Below are 19,609 nucleotides of genomic sequence, written 5' to 3' on the forward strand. Positions count from 1 at the left end.
CCTGGCATATGCTTCCTTCTTTTTCTTAACCAAACCCTCAATTTCTTTAGTCATCCAGCATTCCCTATACCTACCAGCCTTCCCTTTCACCCTGACAGGAATATACTTTCTCTGGATTCTTGTTATCTCATTTCTGAAGGGTTTCCATTTTCCAGCTGACCCTTTATCTGCGAACATCTGCCTCTAATCAGCTTTCGAAAGTTCTTGCCTAATACCGTCAAAATTGACCTTTCTCCAATTTAGAACGTCAAATTTTAGATCTGATCTATCCTTTTTCATCACTATTTTAAAATGAATAGAGTTATGGTCGCTGGCCCCAAAGTGCTCCCCCACTGACACCTCAGTCACCTGTCTTATTTCCCAAGAGTAGGTCAAGTTGTGCACCTTCTCTAGCAGGTACATCCACATACTGAATCAGAAAATTTCTTGTACACACTTAAGAAATTCCTCTCCATCTAAACCTTTAACACCATGGCAGTCGCAGTCAATGTTTGGAAAGTTAAAATCCCCTACCATAACTACCCTATTATTCTTACAGATAGCTGACATCTCCTTACAAGTTTGTTTCTCAATTTCCCTCTGACTATTAGAGAGTCTATAATACAATCACAAGAAGGTGATCATCCCTTTCTTATTTCTCAGTTCCACTCAAATAACTTCCCTGGATGTATTTTCGGGAATATCCTCCCTCAGCCCAGCTGTAATGCTATCCGTTATCAAAAATGTCACTCCCCCTCCTCTCTTGCCTCCCTTTCTATCCTTCCTGTAGCATTTGTATCCTGGAACATTAACCTGCCAGTCCTGCCCATCCCTGAGCCATGTTTCTGTAATTGCTATGATATCCCAGTCCCATGTTCCTAACCATGCCCTGAGTTCATCTGCCTTCCCTGTTAGACTCCTTGCATTGAAATAAGTGCAGTTTAATTTATTAGTCTTACCTTGTCCCTGCCTGCCAAGACTGTTTGACTCACTTCTGTTCTCAACTCTACCAGTCTCAAATTGATTTCTTTCCTCACTATCTCCCTGGGTCTCACCTCCTCCACCTTACTAATTTAAATCCTCCCAAGCAGTTCTAGCAAATTTCCCTGCCAGTATGTTAGTCCCCTTCCAATTTAGGTGCAATCCGTCTTTCTTGTACAGGTCACTTCTACCCAAAAGAGATTCCAATGATCCAAAAATGTGAATCCTTCTCCCATACACCAGCTCCTCAGCCATGCATTCATCTGCTCTATCCTCCTATTCCTGCCCTCTCTAGCTCGTAGCGCTGGGAGTAATCCAGATATTACTACCCTTGAGGACCTCCTTTTTAAATTTTTGCCTAACTCTCTGTAATCTCCCTTCAGAATCTCAACTTTTTCCCTTCCTATATGATTGGTTCCAATGTGGACAATGACCCCCTGCTGGCCCCTCTCCCACATGAGAACATTCTGCATCCTCTCTGAGACATCCTTGATCCTGGCACCAGGGAAACAACACACCATTCTGCTTTTTCTCTGCTGGCCACAGAAACATCTGTCTGTACCTCAGACTACAGAATCCCCTAACACAATTGATCTCTTGGAAGCCAACGTACCCCTCATTGTATTAGAGCCAGTCTCAATACCAGAAACTTGGCTGTTCGTGCTACGTTCCCCTGAGAATCCATCCCCCCCTACCTGTTTGAAATGGGTAGATCCACAAAAGACTCCTGCCCTAGGTGCCTACCTCTCTTACCTTTCCTGGACTTATGTGACTATATCTGAGACTTTCTCCCCTTCCTATAACTGCCATCCATCACATACTGTTGCTGTTGCAAATTCCTCATCGCTTCTATCTGTCTCTCCAATCGATCTACTTGATCTGATCAGATTCACATACAGCAGCATTTATGGCAGATATAATCTGCAGTACCCCTCAAACTCTCTTTAAACTCCCACATCTGACAAGAAGTACATATTATTGCAAAGGCCATTTTTGCTCCTTCACAATCTCCAGACCCGGAAAATAACACCGTCTTATTCCTCCACTGCACCAGGTTAAATTAATAGCTATGGCTTATATTTTAAGTTTAATCAAGAGACTTATCTCCAAAAACATATAATCAAGAAAGAACCAGTGTACTCACTAATACAGCCTTTTTCTTGGACAGACTTAAAACAACAATTAACTTATCTGATTCTGTGTTGTGAACTTCACCCAAACCGGTTCCTCCAAGATTAGTTGTGAAATTCGCTGTTTGTTAAAGGGACTCAAACTATGTCAGTGGGACCGCTTGAGTTTAATCCATATATTTGTTAAATTCAGGGGGCTTTCCTTGAAATACCTAAAATAAATGCTAATCACCTTAAATATGGAAATAGAAGGCTTAATTTTGAATGGTTCCAGGGTTCTTCAGAATCTTCCCCATGGCTCCCAATTCCAGAAACACATGTTGTTGTTACTTTTGAACAGAAAATTGGGCAAAGCATTAAATGGCAATCAACTATCTACTGCTCATTTGAACTTTCGCCCAAGACAAATGTGTACAATTTGTTACCATCAAGGCCATTGTTATTGGAATTACAAAAATTCAGGTATCGGTTAAGAGAAAAGGGAGAAGTGACATATTCACCAACATCATCAAATAAGTTAGTAATGAGATATTTGATGCTGAAATCTTTGCTTACTTGCTTCACAAATGATATTTCTTGAATGTAAAAAGAAGAAATTTGAACATGTAATTGAAATAATAACTAACAGTGGGGATTAAAAAACTGTAAATACAAGACCGCAAAACAATGGGATGAAGAGCTTCAGCCTTACTGATTCAGTGGCCATAAAGCCTTGTTGTTTTCAGTTAATCTGGTACAAGAATGTAAAACTACAACATCAGCCTTACATTCATATGCCAGTCAGGATTTTTGTGGTTTATGATGAATTAATGATCATTCATTACACCATCTATTCTCACAACATCACACACACACAGTCAGTAAGGTTACCAAAGTATTATAACAGAACATCAGAGACCTATAGGTATAGATATTGCTTTAAACTCAATCTTACTCCTTTTCTTTGGACCGCAGGTTTTAAGATGGTAAAGAAGCTATTGCTCTTAGATGTTGACTGTGGAGTGGATGATGCCCAAGCAATGATGATGGCTTTTGCAGCTCCTAATGTGCACATCCTGGGTATAACATGTACTCATGGAAACACGAACATTGAAAATGTATGCAAAAATGTACTTAGAGTGCTAAAAGTTTGCCGGAAGACAGAGGTACATGATCAAATCAATGTTTTCATATTTTTGTACCACATGCAGAACAAATGTTGTACATTTATAAGAATAATAATCGCAGCTTAGTTGTACTGAATTTGAATATTGCTGAAAAAACAGGCATGCTGCCAAAGCTTTTCATTTTGCACCCATCAGGTCAGATACAAAAATGCCAAATTTCAATGCAAGAAATTATTAATACTGCATGAGAAAATAGTATTGACTATTAGGCAAGTTGATTCTGCATAGTTGAGATGTTGCCATAGAGAATACCAGTTAACTAAGATCCCGCATGCTTTTAATTCTAAAAAAGTGCAATGCCTGGACGTGTTCTTTCTGTTTTCAGCAGTCAGATCCCAGCATACGAATATATGTAACTATTAACAAGTCTAAGTAACCCACATTATAAGCCAAACTGATAAGACTGATGATCTTTATTGATTGGCAGAGAAATTTGACTTTCTTACTTCAGTGCTGATGAATTCAAAACATAAAACTTTGATGGCCTGTCTCTTTTCTCAGCAATGATATTTGTTTGTAAAACAGTGCAACAGTAGGCATAATAGTGTTATGAAGTAATTAACCTTTTAGGTGTAAATACATTATTGCAGTTTTTGTTACATTAACAGTGACTTTAGCAGTCTTTATAATTGGCAAAAACCATATGGTGACTATTTAATCATTTAGAATTCCAAATTAGTCTTTATAACATTCACAGGTGAATTGGCCATGCTAAATTGCCTATGGCATTCAGGGATGTGTAGGTTAGGGGAAAATGTAGGGTAATAGGGTAGGAGAATGGTCTGATGGGTTACTCTTTGGAGGGCCAGTGTAGACATGCTGGACCAAGTATTATCCCAACAATTAAGGAGAGTTGGGGGCAGAGTTGAGTATGGTAGCCATCACAAAAGAGAAAGGCTAAAAGGTCTAAAAATTGATAAATCTCCTGGCCCCGATGGGCTACACCCCAGAGTTCTAAGGGAGGTGGCTGAGGAAATAGTAGAGGCATTAGTTGTGATCTTCCAAAAGTCACTGGAGTCAGGGAAAGTCCCTGATGATTGGAAATTTGCTTTTGTAACCCCCTTGTTCAAGAAAGGATCAAGACAAAAGATGGAAAATTATAGGCCGATTAGCCTAATTTTGATCGTTGGTAAAATTCTAGAATCCATCAGTAACAATTAAATTTCTAAATTCTTGAAAGTGGAGGGTTGGATTAGAACAAGTCAGCATTGATTTAGTAAGGGGAGGTCGTGCCTGACAAACCTGTTAGAATTCTTTGAAGAGGTCACAAGTAGGTTAGATCAGGGACACCCAGTTGATGTTATCTATTCAGACTTCCAAAAGACCTTTGATAAGGTATGGTGGTTTTTAGCTCTGAAGAAATGTTGAATAGACTGGGTTTGTTTTCACTGGAATGCTGGATGTTGAGGTGTGACCTGACAGAAGTTTATAAGATTGTGAATGGCATGGATAGGGTGGAAGGTATGAGGCTTTTTTCCAGGTTGGAGGGATCAATTATTAGGGACACAGTTCAAGGTGTGGAAGGGGAAGTTTAAAAGAGATGTGTGAGGCAAGTTTTTCACACAAAGAGTATTGAGTGTCTGGAATGCCCTGCCAGAGGAGGTGGTGGAAGCAGGCACAACAGCAGCATTCAAGAAGCACCTGGATGAATTCATGAATAGGAAGGGAATAGAAAGACACGGATCCTGTTAGTGAAGACAGTTTTAGTATGCAAAGGCAGCATGAGTCGGCACAGATTTGGACAGTCAAAGGGCCTGTTCTTGTGCTATATTTGTCTTTGTCCTATTTTGTAAATACATACAAAATAAAATGGTTTCAAAATACCCAGGATAGTATCATAGCTGCAGAAAGGGAAATCCTCGAGGAGGGTTTGTCGACAGAGTCAGTGTGTGTAGAAGTCAGAAGCAGGAAAGGAGTCACTCTACTGAGAGTTTTCTACAGGTCCCCCAGTAGCAACAGAGACACGCAGGAGCAGATTGGAAGGCAGATATTGGAAAGTTACAGAAGTAACAGGATAGTTGTCATGGGTGACTTTAATTTCCCTAATATTTATTGGTACCTACTTAGTTCAAATAGTTTGGATGGAGCAGTTTTTGCCAGGCGTGTTCAGGAAGGGTTCCTGATGCAATATGTAGAAAGGCTGAATAGAGGGGAAGCCATATTGGATTTGGTGCTTGGCAACGAACCATGCCAGGTGTCAGATCTCTCAGTGGGAGAGCATTTCGGTGGTAATGATCACAACTCACTGAACTTTACTATACTCATGGAGAGGGATAAGAGCAGATGGTATGGAAAAGTATTTAATTGGGGGAGGGGGGATTACAATGCTTTTAGGCAGGAACTGGAGTGCCTAAATTTGGAACAGATGTTCTCAGGGAAATGCACGACAGAAGTGTAGAGGTTGATTAGGAAGCACTTGCTGATAGTGTTGGCCAGGTTTGTCCCGCTGAGGCAAGAAGGGATGGTACGTTGAAAGAACCTTGGGTGACAACGCATGTGGAACATCTAGTCAAGAGGAAGAAGGATGCTTACTTAAGGTTGAGGAGGCAAGGGTCAGACAGGGCTTTTGAGGGTTATAAGGTAGCCAGGAAGGAATTGAAAAATGGACTTAGGAGAGCTAGAAGTGGCATGAAAAAGCTTTAGTGGGTAGAATTAAGGAAAACCTTAAGGTGTTCTACACTTGTGTGAGGGATAAGAGGAAGACCAGAGTGAGGGTAGGGCTGATCAGGGATAGTGGATGGAACTTGCGCCTGAAATCAAAGGAAGTAAGGGAAGTGCTTAATGAATACTTTGCTTCAGTATTTGCTACTGAGAAGGACTTTGACATTTGTGAACACAGTGTGAAATGGACTGATATGCTAGAACAGGTTGATGTTAGGAAGGAGGATGTGCTGAAAAGTTTGAAAAACTAAGGATATATAAATCCCCTGGGCTAGACAGGATATAACCTAGGCCTTTGGCCATGATCTTTGCAACCTCACTGTCCAACGGAGGAGAACCAGGTGATTGAAGGCTGGTAAATGTTACTCCCTTGTTCAAGAAAGGGAATAGGCATAACCCTGGGAGTTACAGATCATTCAATTTTACGTCAGTGGTGAGCAAAGTATTGGAGAGGATTCGAGAGACAGGATTTATAATTACTTGGAAAACTATAGTTTGATTAGAGACAGCATGGCTTTGTAAGGGGCAGGTCATGCCTCACAAACCTTATTGAATTCTTTGCGGATGTGACAAAACACATAGATGAAGGTAGCGCAGTGGATGTGGTCTACGTGGATTTTAGCAAGACGTTTGATAAGGTTCCGCATGGGAGCTCATTCAGAAAGCAAGGCGATATGGGATACAGAGAAATCTGGCAGTCTGGGTACAGAACTGGCTGACCTATAGAAGACAGAAGGTAGTAGTAGATGGAAAGTACTCAGTCTGGGGCTCGGTGACCAGTGTTGTTCCACAGGGAGCGGTTCTGGGACCTCTGCTCTTTGTGATTTTTATAAATGACTTGGCTGAGGTAGTGGAAGGGTGGGTTAGTAAGTTTGCCAATGATGTGATGGTTGGTGGAGTTGTGGATTGTGGAGGGCTGTCATAGGTTGCAACAGGACATTGACAGGATGCAGAACTGGGCTGATAAGCAGCAGATGGAGTTCAACCTGGATTGGTGCGGCATCATTCATTTTTGAAGGTTGAATTTGAATGTAGAATACAGGGTTAAAAGCAAGATTCTTGGATTTTAACAAGAGGTTTGATAAGGTTCTCCATGGTAGTGTTATGGACTAAGCCAGACCACTCAAAACATTCTTAAGCAGGCAGCCCTAGATATAACTTTGTAATTTGTTTCGGTAAGTATACAGTGAAAATTATCCGGAGTAAGATAACTAGCTTGACTTTTAGATTTTAAACCAGACAAAAATTTCTTCACAAAATTACACAATGAAAAGCAAAGAACGGAATAAAGAACCCCTACAGAACTCAACCTATCCAACTAGACTTAATTATGTTGTTCTGAATATACTTTAAAAACCAGTATAAATAAAACACATTCTTACCGTTGAAGTTGAAGGGCAGAAAAGAGAGAAAGTTTCCACACAAGTCCCTGTTGAACTTCCCAGTTCAAGACTGAACTATAACTGCTCAGCTCAGTTAGAGAGCTGCCCACTCCCCTTTCATTGTACAGGTCACTTCTAAAACATGACCACATGGCCTGAAGTCTCATCTGTTTACATATAAATAAATGCCCTCTCAAAATCCTTTTCATCTCTGTACCAAACCAGACTGATCAGACCCCAACTCGGTTAATTGCCCCTCTGAAAAAAAAAATCAAGGACAGAGTCTCCTTGAATCAAGGAGCAGCTTTTAGAAAAAAAAAGGAACTAGCTTTGTGACAGTAGGCTCATTCAGAAAGTAAGGAGGCATGGGAAACAGAAGAATCTGGCAGTCTGGATACAGAATTGGCTGGCCTATAGAAGACAGAGGGTCGTGGTAGATGGAAAGTATTGAGCCTGGAGCTCGGTGACCAGTGTGTTCCACAGGGATCGGTTCTGGGAACTCTGCTGTTTGTGATTTTTATAAATGAATTGAATGAAGCAGTGGAAAGATGGATTAGTAAGTTTGCCATTGACATGAAGATTGGTGGAGTTGCAGATAGTGTGGAGGGCTGTTGTAGATTACAACGGGACATTGGCAGAACTGGGCTGATAAGTGGCAGATGAAGTTCAACCTGGAAAAGTGTAAAGTCATTCACTTTGGAAGGACAAATTTGAATGCAGATTACAGGGTATAAGGCAGGATTTTTGACAGTGTGGAGGAATAGAGGAATCTTGGGGTCCATGTCCATAGATCTTCAAAGTTGTCACCCAAGTTGATAGGGTTGTTAAGAAGGCGTATGGTGTATTGGCTTTCATTAACAGGGGGATTGAGTTTAAGAGCTGCAAGGTTATGCTGCAGCTCTATAGAGCCCTGGTTAGACCACTTTTGGAATATTGTGTTCAGTTCTGGTCACCTCATTATGGGAAAGATTTGGAAGCTTTAGAGAGGTTGCAGAGGAGATTTACCAGGATGCTGCCTGGACTGGAGGGCATGTCTTTTGAAGAAAAGTTGAGGGAGCTAGGACATTTCTCATTGGAGCGAAGAAGGATGAGAGGTGACTTGATCGAGGCATACAAGATGTCGAGAGGCATAGAGTGGATAGCTAGTAACCTTTTCCCATGGCATAAATGTCTATTACAAGGGATAATAATTTTAAGGTAATTGGAAGAAGGTTTAGGGGAGATGTCAGAGGTAGGTTCTTTACACAGAGAGTAGTGAATGCATGGAATGCACTGTCAGAAGTGGTAGTAGAGTCAGATATATTAGGGACATTTAATCACCTCTTGAATAGGCACATGGAAGATAGTACAATGAAGGGTATGTAGGGTAGTCAGATCTTAGAGTAGGATAAAAGGCCAGCACATCATTGAGGACCGAAGGGCCTGTACTGTGCTGTGTTATTTTATGTTCTATGTTAATGACTGCAGAAGTCAGGCAGATGTCACTTGGGAGAGGATAGGGAAGAACAATGAAGTGGGTGGGTTTAAGTAATCAGAATTGGATGTTATACTAGATTCTAATGGTCAAAATTTCAATGGGTGTAATCAGAGTTTCTTGTGCTTGTCCAATCACATCCTTACCTCACAAAAATATGCAGGATTGGTGGGAGATATTGTCTTTTAGAGTAGGTCAGGAGCAGCACCATGCATACCTAAAATAAGGTATCAACTTCTTGAAGCTACAGCACAGGATTACCTGTATGCAAAACAGCATAAGCAACATGGGTAAGGTTCTACAAACAATGGAACAGATCTAATTTTTGCAGTCCTGCCACATCTAGTCTTAATTGGTGATGGAAATTAAACAGTCATTGAAGGAGGAGGCCACACAAATATCCTTTTCCTCAATGATTGCAGAGCCTATCACATCAGTGCAAAAGATAGGGCTGCAGCATTTACAACAATCTTAAGCCATAAATCCAAATGGATGATCCATGCCAGCCTCCTCTTGTGCCTTCCACTCTTAAGCCAATTTGATTCACTCCATGTGATATCAAGAAACAATTGGAGGCACTAGATCCTCAAAGCTATGGCCCTAACAACATTTGACAATTGTACCGAAGACCTGTGCTCCTGAATTGCATAGTCAACCCGGCCAATTATCACCTCGTTAATTCTTGACCATGATTAAAGTGATCAAAATGTCAAAGTGGTATCGACCTGCTTACTGATCCTTAGTTTGCGTTCTACCAGGACCACTCAAATCTTGACCTCATTACTGTCTTGCTTTATACATTGTGAAAAGAGCTAAACTATAGAGGGAAGGTGAGAATGACTACCCTTGACGTCAAGGCCATACTTGACTGTGCATTTGGAATGGAACATACTGTAAAGGAAGATAGTTGTGGTTGTTGGAAATCAGTCACCTCAGCTCCAGGACATCTCTGTGCTGGAGTTTCTCAAGGTAGCGTTCTAGGCCAACCATCTTCAATTGTTTCAGCAATGGCCATCTCTCCATCATAAGCTCAGGGGTGAGTTAGTTCAGTGATAAGTAGAAAATATTCAGCACAATTTGTAACTCCTTGGTTACTGAAGTAGTTCTTGTCCAAATGTAGCAAGACATAGATGAAACCAAGGCTTGGAGTTGCAAGTAGTAAATAACATTTGTGAGATACAAATCCCAGCAAAAATAATTTCTAATTAGACAGAACCTATGCTGAATGTCCCACTATCAATATTCTGGGGGTTGCAATTGACCAGAAACTGAACTACACTGACCATATAAATACAATGGCTACGAGAGCAGGTCAGAAGCTAGGAATCCTGCAGCAAGTAACTCACCTCCTGACTCTCCAAAGCCTGTCCACTATCCACAAGGCACAAGTTAGGAATGTGATTGAATACTTCCCACGTCTGGATGAGTGCAGCCCCAACAACACTCAAGAAACTTGGCATCATCCGGGACAAAGAAGTTGACTTCATTGGCACCACATCTACAAACATTCACTTCCTCCATGTCAATACACATGTGGCACGGTGGCTCAGTGGTTAGCACTGCTGCCTCACAGCACCAGGGACCTGGGTTCGATTCCCACCTCAGTTTCTGGTGGAGTTTGAACATTCTCCCCGTGTCTGCGTGGGTTTCCTCTGGGTGCTCTGGTTTCCTCCCACAATCCAAAGATGTGCAGGTCAGGTGAATTGGCCATGCTAAATTGTTAAGTACATTAGTCAGGGGTTGGGTAGGGGAATGGGTCTGGGCAGGTTGCTCTTCAGAGGATCGGTGTGGACTTGTTGGGCCGAAGGGCCTGTTTCCATACTGTAGGGAATCTAATCAGTAGCAGCATCTATAAGATGCACCACAGAAATTCATATTGTTTCTTCCAAATCCAAGATCGTTAACATCTTAAAAGGACAAGGGCAGTGGATCCATCAGAATGCCAACACTTGCAAGTTCCCCTTCAAATCATTCACCATTTTGACTTGAAAATATATTATGTTGTAACATATGCTGGATCATAATCCAGAAATTCCCTCTCCAACAGTGCTGTGGGTGTAATTACACCAAATTGACTGCAGCAGTTCAATAAGGCAGCTTACCATCGTCTTTGCAAAGGCAATGAGGTTCAGGGAATAAATGCTGCCCAAGCCAGTGACACCAATGTGCCCTGTATACATAAAAAAAACTCATGGATTCCATAGCCCATATGTTTATGCAATATCATGATAGGTGGCAGCCACTGCATTTCATTCTTCATAAATTTTGTTAAAGATTCCATTTCATTTTGCAGATTCCTGTGTACCGTGGTGCAGGTTCCTCTCTTCTCGGAAACCAACTCAATGCTCATCATTACCACGGAGAAGATGGCCTGGGTAATGTTCCAGACTCTGATGCTCCAGGGTTGGAACATGTAAAAGCTGAATACGCAGCGAATGCCTTGATAAGGATAACCAATGAATATGCTGGTCAGGTGAGATGTATGAGTTGCAGGAAATAACATTCTAGTAAACAGTAGAACACAGGAACATTAGTAGGTTAGTTAGCCCCTCAAAACCATTCCGTCATTCAATTATGTCTGCATAAACCCTACCTTCTGCCTTGATTCTATGACCCTTAGTATTTTTACCTAACAAAAATCTATCAAGCTCAACTTAGAAATGTTACATTTAACCAGTGTTGACTTACTAAGGGGAATTTTCTAGATTTACACTATAATTTCTGACTTTACATTTAGTGAATCTTATCTTTCTGACATATCCATTTTATAGCCCAACTAAAAGTTTGTCAAACTCTACTTACAGTCATTGAGTCATAGAGATGTACAGCACGTCAATGCTGAACAGATATCCTAAACTAATCTTGTCCCATTTGCCAGAACTTGGCCCATATCCCTCTAAACCCTTCCTATTTGGAGGAAGTAGTTTCTATCTATTTATTCTTTATATGGCAACTTTTAAAATGTGTACTCATTCTGACATAACAACCACCTCCCTCAGCCGGCTAGGAGGACCAGGCAGCTGATATTGCTGTTCATATTGTGTTATTTATGAATTGGCTACCAATGTGGTCAGGGCTTTTTGTGGACAAGGTCAGAAGTCAGAAGTGACTTCACCTGATGAAGAATCAGCACTCTGAAAACTTGTGATTTCAAATAAACTGTTGGAATATAATCTGGTGTCGGGTGACTTGTGACCTAGTCCATCCCAGTCCAAAACCTCCACATTGGTGTTTTTTGTGGATATGGTTTTTGATGTCATAGCTGGCATAGAATTAATTCTCGTGAGGTGACAAGGACAATTCCATCTTGTTTCAGAACAAACATGCTTGAACATTTATTTTCAGTTTGATCGAGCTGGATTTGAAACAAATCTGAATATAAAATTAATCTTCATGTGTTAAATGGCAAAGTAATAAAAATAATGCATTTGATATTTTACAATTGTTCAATCTTTAACTTTACCACCTCTCAGTCGCTATGATAACCATTTGTTTGTTACTATACAGGTCTCTCTAGTAGCGACTGGACCCATGACTAATGTTGCTCTGGCATTTAAAATGGATCCCACCTTTCCATCAAAGTTAAAATATCTCTATATCATGGGAGGAAATATGGAAGGTATGCCATATACTTCATTTAGATCAACCAATTCTACTTTGTGGTAGATGGGATGCAGTCTTCATAGTTATGTCTAACCCAGTCTTTTTCTGATTGACATTATATGTATTTTTAATAATAATGTGTGTGGAGAGTTGGGGTTTTATTTTCTCCACTGCCCTAAACAAATTGCTTGACTAACTGATTGATGCTAGAAGGAATAAACATGAATCAAACTCATAGCTTTCTTGTCTTCATGGCTTGGCAGCCCATCATATTTGTTCTTATGATTAATTAGGGAAACTCTCAAACTGATATTTTCTAGAACAGAAATTTAGATTTTCATCACTGTTTGAAACTAAGCTCTTTAGTGTATAGTTTCTCAATATCTAATTAACATACAATATTTCATATTCAGCTTCATCTCCACCACCAATCCCCCAAGAAGTCCTGCCAAAGGTTTAACTCATACGCCACATCAGTCCTGCTCTATCTTGAATGGTGGCAAACAATTAAACAACTCACTGGAGAAGGAGGCTCCATAAATATTCCCATTCTCAATGATGGGAGAATACAGCACATCAGTAAAAAAAGATAAGGTTAAAGTCTTTTAAGCAATCTTCTGTCAGAAGTGCTGAGTGGATGATTGATCTGGCCTCGTCCAGAGGACCACAGTTGCTAGACTTCTGTCAATTCATTTACTTCACGTGATATCAAGAAATGGTGAGGTGTTGGATACTGCAACGCTTGTGCCCTGAATTGTTGCACCCCTAGCCAAGCAGTTCCAGTACAACTACAAAATTGGCATCTATCCAAAAGATACCAGGTATTTCATAGGCACAAAAAACAGGACAAATCAAATCCAGCCAAAACTGCCACTCTGTCTACTCTCGATCATTAATAAAGTGATGGATAGTATCATCAAAAGGGCAATCAAGCAACACCTGCTCAGCAGTAACCTACTTGCTGATGCTTAGTTTTGGTTCCTCCAGAGCAACTCAGTTCCTGATCTCATTACAGTCTTGGTTCAAACATGGACAAAAGAGCTGAATTCCAAAGGTGAGGTGAGAGTGACTTTCCTTGACATCAAAGCCACATTTGACTACATGTTTGGAATTAAAGCTAGCATAAATGAAGATGGTTATGGTTGTTGGAGATCAGTTATCTCAACTCCAGGACATCTCTGTTTTGGGTTTCCCAGATTAGTGTTCCAGGCTCAATTATCTTCAGCTGCTTCATCAACCACCTTTCCTCCATCATAAGGACACTGTGGGAGTGGTCCTCAAAGATTGCACAATGTTCAGCACCATTCATGATTCCTCCACTACTGAACCACTTGATGTCTAAATGCATCAAGACCTGGATAATATCCAGGTTTGGACTGAAAGTAGCAAGCATCATTCATGCCATACAAATACCAGACAATCACCATCTCCAATAAGAGACAATCAAACCATCACATCCCTCAACATTCAATTATATTACCATCATGAAAACCCTCACTATTAACATCCCGGGAGTTACCATTCACCCTGAAGTTGAACTGGACTAGCTATATAGATTTTGTGACTAAAAGAAAAATCAGAAGCTAGGGATATTGTGGCAAGTAACTCATTTCTTAACTCCCCAAAGCCTGTCCACCATCTACAAGGCACAAGTCAGGTGTATGATGGAATACTTCCCAAATACTTAGATAAGGGCAGCTTCAACAACATTCAAGAAGCTTGACACCATCCAGAGAAAAGCAGGCTACTTGATAAGGAACTGCATCCACAGTGACTCTGTCCTCCACCAAGCTTAGTAGCTGTAGTGTGTGCCATCTAAAAGATCCACTCTAGAAATTCACCAAAGATCCTTAGATAGCACCTTGCAAATTGCCAACCAATTGTCATTGCCATCAATTATTTGCTAATGAATACGATCATCCAACTAGGAAATTCCATGTCACAAATCATCTCTTCTGTTGGACCTTGCATGAGTGGTGAGCCAAATCCAAAGCTAGATCTGCTGCAAATTTTCCAGGTGTTTCTGGGAGTTTGAGGTAATCCTTGGCCTAGAAATCATTGGTTTTACTTTTCATGGTTCCTTTGCCACACTTTCTCTTGTAAACTGGTGTTCTCAAAGAATTGCAGCCCTTCATGTAGGAGTTTCTTTCAAGTTAGTTTCTTCTGAATAGGGTCTCCCAAGTGTTGACATCCATGTTGTATTTCTTGAGGGAAGGCTTCAGGGAGTCTTTGAAATTCTTCCTTTGACCTTCTCTTGTTCAAGCACCTTGCTTGAGCTGGGCAAAGAATATTTGCTTTGGCTGACAGAACCCAGGGATCCTTAACACATGGCTGACTGAGCAGAGTTAGTTTTGAATGATCATGGCCTCAATGCTGGTGCTATTAGCTGCTTCAAGGATGCTGATGTTGGTACGTTTGTCCTTCCAGCTGATGTGCAGAATCCATCTTAAACAGTATTGATGCTGCGTCTCAAGGGTTTTGAGGTGATGTCTACACATTGTCCAGGTTTTGAAGCCATTTTGAAGAGCTGGAAAGAAGACTATCTTATATATAAGGATCTTGGTATAAGCACAGCTGTCACTGAGATCCTTAGGCATTGAAAGTGGTGCTAGCAGGTAGGATTTGCTGTTGAATCTCTGCACCAATGTCACCCTTTGATGAGAGGCAGCTTTCCAGACAAGAGGAATGTTCCATATTTGAGAAGATTTCTCCATGGAGAGGTGGATCAGACTTGGTGGCTTGGTAAAGGGTTTGAGTCTTCTTGAGATGAAACTGTGACCAATTCTTTGATATGTTTCTGTGAAGTCATTAAGGGAAGTTTCAAAATTTTCTTCTGAAAGAGCAGAGCTGACATTGTTATTTGTATACTGAAGATCCACAAATGAGATTGGTATTGTTTTCTTCTTGGATTTCAATCAGGTAGAAGAGCTTTCTGCCCATCCTGTAGACATTGTCCACACCACTGGGAAGCTTACTCTTAACATGAGGAAGAATGATGGCCATGAAGCTGAAGTAAAGAATGGGGGTAATGACACATCCCTGCTTGACCTCTTGTCTTGGTCTCAAAGGATTCTGTCACGTCATAGTCAGTGAAGACCATCACCAAAATCTTATTGTGGAGGAGTCAAAAGCCTCAGATGGATGTAGGCCATGTAGAGTGATTGATATTGTTTCTGCCATTTCTCTTGGCTTTGCCACGCAATGCAAATCATGCCCATAGTTTCATGGTTTGATTGGAAGCCACAGTTTCAGGAAGGCTTTTCACAAAGACTGGGAGAAGGCACCAAGGAAGATTTTGGTCAATAGTCCTCCCAGAGATGGAATTAGGGAGATTCCTCATAGTTCCCACAGTCCACTTTGTCTCCTTTCTTGAAGCTGGTGGTAATAGCAGTGTTCCTGAGATCAGCAAGGATTTCCCTTTTGCCCCAGATTTTCAGGAACACTTGGTGGAGATAATGAGTAAGCTCTGCCCTTCTATGTTTGAAAATCTTTGCTAGAATCCCACCTACTGTAATGACTTTTCCACTCTTAATGTGACTTCATCTTTTGCCACACTAGGTGGGAGTCCAAGATGATCTTGGATGGGGAGTTGGGGGATTTCCTCGAGAATGTCTTCATCAACAAATGTATTATAATGTAGGAGTTCTTTGAAGTGTTCTTTCCATTGGAGGCTAATGTTTTCTCTGTCTCAAAAGGGCTCCATCCTTATTCCACAATGCTAAGGATGTCAGGTCCATATATTGTCTCTGTGGCACTAAAGAAACCTGGGTGTCGTGCTTATCAGCAAGGAGTTGCAACTCGGTAGATTTCTCAACTCACCATTGATTCTTGATATACCTCGTTCTTCTTTGTAACTCAGACTTTGCTGTTTGGTGACTTCTTCTCTTTGCCTCACTGGTTATGTTATTCTGCCGAGGATGGAGAGCCTTTCCCATCTTCAATGCAATCTCAGCTGATATGATCATTCTTATTGAACCAATCTTGTTATCGCCTGGTCTTGTAGCTGATGGTTTCTTCACAGCATGAAATAGTGGCTGTCTCCATCTCTTTCCAGATTTGCTCCACTCATTTAAAATGAACTCTTTGTTGGTTTTGGTAAAAACATTGTTAAATGTTTCCGAGCCTGCTTTGCTCTTGAAGCTGCTCAACATGACCTTTCTTCTGTTTCTAGAGAGCATTTGATGGACATTGAGTAATGGATGATTTGATGGATCTATCTGAAGTCTGCAGTGGTAATCATTTTAGTAATAAGGACATCCTTTTGATCGCAGATGAAATGATGATGTAATCAATCATGGGCCAGTTCTTTGATTGTGGATGCCTTCAAAAGTCCTGAATTTGTCTTTTTGGCAGAACAGTGATAACCAGATGACAGTCCACATATTGGTGAACAGGAAAATCAAATTGGAACTGCAATTCCCAACCTGTCCCTTTCTGATGGTTCCTTTGTCAGAGTTGGGTGTCCTTTCCAACACTGACATTGAAGTCCTTAAGGATGATAGTTTTATTATCCCTGGGATGTTGGTGAGTATGCCATTCATGGTGGTGTAGAAGTCTTCTTTGGATTCATTTATAATGGCATGAATTAGAGCATAGCATTCTTGACACTCACCTGCTGGTTCTTGGCGAGTTGTAGATGGAGAATTGTGAGGTGATTGTAGATGTGAACGATGAGCTCTGAGAGTTGGTTGATGAGTTTGTTCTTGATAGCAAGCCCAATTCCAAGCAGGCTATATTGATCCTTGGGTTTTCTTCTTCAGAAGATGTAAACACCACTTTCTTCCCTCAGCTGCCATTCATCTGCTCTTCAAGTTTTCTGCAAGGCAGCACTATCAATATTAATTCACGAACAACAGGATAGTTCTTCATTCTGGACAATGGTGTTGCTTGTTATCGATGAGAGTTTGCACATTGCAGGTTCTGAGATTGAGTTTGACTTTGGTTTTCAGATCGCAGGCAAATAAGCTGGCTGGATGTGGTTTTCCAACCAGGTTGGCGACAAAACAGACTGTTTTTAGGGCACATTTTCTAGCCCCTTCCTTGTGCAGGATGAGCAGAGTGGATCCTGAAGAGGGCTGCTTACTCATGAAGAAAACTGCTGAAACACTCTACAGTTCCTATTCCAAGAGCGAAATGTCCGATTCAAACTTCACTGGCTGTGTGCCAGTCTGAAGCTAAAGACTTCCAGATGTTACAATCCTGTCTCCATCACCTCTCGCCAGTTGCCACAAGGCTTACGCTGTGTATATGTGGGGTCAGGCAGAATGGGAATATAGGAGTTGAATTCCTCTCGGTAGATGCCTGTGTGCGGGACATCTTTTTCCATGGAAATACTGTTGCACGTCAGCAGACACATAGTTTTTGATCCAGTTCCAGTGGCAAGGAAACCTCAATGACTGGGGAATCTTCCTACTGCTGCAGCCTTCATCCGCCAGGAAAATATTCGTGTGACATCAATGGTAGAGACAGCAGTTTTTAAAAATTATTTTGTATGCGATATGGACATCACTTGCTAGTCCAGCATTTATTGCCATTCTACAATTTTAATTGAGAAGGTGGTAGTATGTTGCCTTCTTGAACCTTATTTTCAACTAGTATTGCACTAAGATTTCATGGAAAGATATTCACAATTCCGAAAAAGCATCAATGGCTATAATTGATTGCATAAAGTACACACATTATCAGTTAGCTAATATCTAAAATTGATACTTTCATATGAGTAGGAATTTTCCCAGATTGGTAAAAGTGATTAGATTATTGAAGCCTTTGGTGTTGTGATAGAATTAATTTCATTTGAAGGTTTTATCTTTTTTCAGGCAGGGGAAACGTGACAATCTGTTCTGAGTTTAACTTTGCAGCAGACCCTGAAGCAGCTTATATTGTCTTGAATCATTTTGAATGCCCAATGTATATTGCAACTTGGGAATATTGTCAACGTTATGCATTACCTTGGGTAAGCTGTTGGAAGTAAATTTTAATAAAAATAAAATCAGCCTCACTGAATGCATGTTCACATGTTTTGCTTTAGAAAATAAGAGAAATTGTTCTAAACATGGATTGGATCTCAAGTAAAAGTAGCCTGAGGTCAAAATATTTTTGTTTTGTGAGCTATTTCTGAGATTTTCTCAAGCCTACTTTTGACTTTTGGCTATGCCATTTTTATTCTTCTCAACTTCTTTATTACATGATGCAGTCATGTCATGCATCACTTGCTTTTTTTTAGGAGTTTGTTGTTTAGAAAGATAAGATTCCATCCACGGCACAAATACAACAAATTGTATGCTGACATATATTATTGACAGTAAAGAACTTGAATATTGTTGAAAGAAGACACACACTTTGGTGAATCTTTTCTTAAAATGCATCAGGGTGATTCACAAGAAAGAGAAACATAGAAACTCGGAATAGGATTAGCCCCTTCGGCCCTTAGAACTTGCTCCGCAATTTGATAGGGTCATGGCTGATCCTCTGTCTCAATGCTATTTTCCTGATTTCTCCACATTCTGCTTAAGGCCATTAAATCTAGAAATGTATCCATCTCTTTATTCAATATATTCAGTGACTTTTTCTTCACAAGTTTCTGTGGTAGAGAATTCTATAGGTTCACTACCCTTTCAGTGGAGAGGTTCTACTTCATCTCAGTCCCAAATGGCCTTCCCAATCACTGAAACTGTGTCCCCTATTCTACATTCTCCAACCAGGGAAAACATCCTCCCTGCATCTGGTGTCCAGCTGGTTAGAATTTTAAACATTTCAATGAGATCCCCACTTATCCTTCTAAACTCTAATGAATGCAGGCCAAATAGCAAAGTAAAGAGAAAACACCAGGTAGTGATTGGAATCAGGTGGATCTTATTTACTATGACCTGATATTCCCAGACCTGGGGGTGAGCTGGAAATGATAGAAGGAACACCAAAATAAGCCAAGTGCTTCATCTAAGCAGACGATGAAGTTTTGTACTGGAATCACAGAAATGGCCCCACATGAATATGAGATGACGTCAATGTGAGATCAGGTCCCACAATATACAAAGTTCAGGGAGGTGAGACAGTCCTGAATAAACATATGAAATACCTGAAAGCTGCAACCTCACAAACAGAACAGGAACAAAACAAACTTGGTCACTCAGAACAGCTAGAAGGTCTTTCACACACCATGGGTTCTCCCCCTCCATCTAACAGCGAGGAAACCTCACAATTCGAGATGGAAGCAGTTTCAATATCTTGACCACG

At 40.7% G+C, this 19,609-nt stretch overlaps 1 protein-coding gene across 1 annotated transcript in view; it reads left to right on the top strand.

Annotated features, from left to right (window-relative positions):
• Positions 1-19,609, top strand: part of LOC122551169 (pyrimidine-specific ribonucleoside hydrolase RihA-like) — a 31,707-nt gene that overhangs the window by 2,640 nt on the left and 9,458 nt on the right. Inside the window, exons 2-5 of the mRNA XM_043692793.1 lie at positions 3,045-3,235; positions 11,067-11,246; positions 12,281-12,392; positions 18,193-18,329. Of these exons, the coding sequence (XP_043548728.1) occupies positions 3,053-3,235; positions 11,067-11,246; positions 12,281-12,392; positions 18,193-18,329 (612 nt within the window). The 5' untranslated portion in view covers positions 3,045-3,052. The remainder of the gene's footprint in view (positions 1-3,044; positions 3,236-11,066; positions 11,247-12,280; positions 12,393-18,192; positions 18,330-19,609) is intronic.

Source organism: Chiloscyllium plagiosum, chromosome 6 (assembly GCF_004010195.1).
Source record: "Chiloscyllium plagiosum isolate BGI_BamShark_2017 chromosome 6, ASM401019v2, whole genome shotgun sequence".
NCBI classification, from domain to species: Eukaryota; Metazoa; Chordata; class Chondrichthyes; order Orectolobiformes; family Hemiscylliidae; genus Chiloscyllium; species Chiloscyllium plagiosum.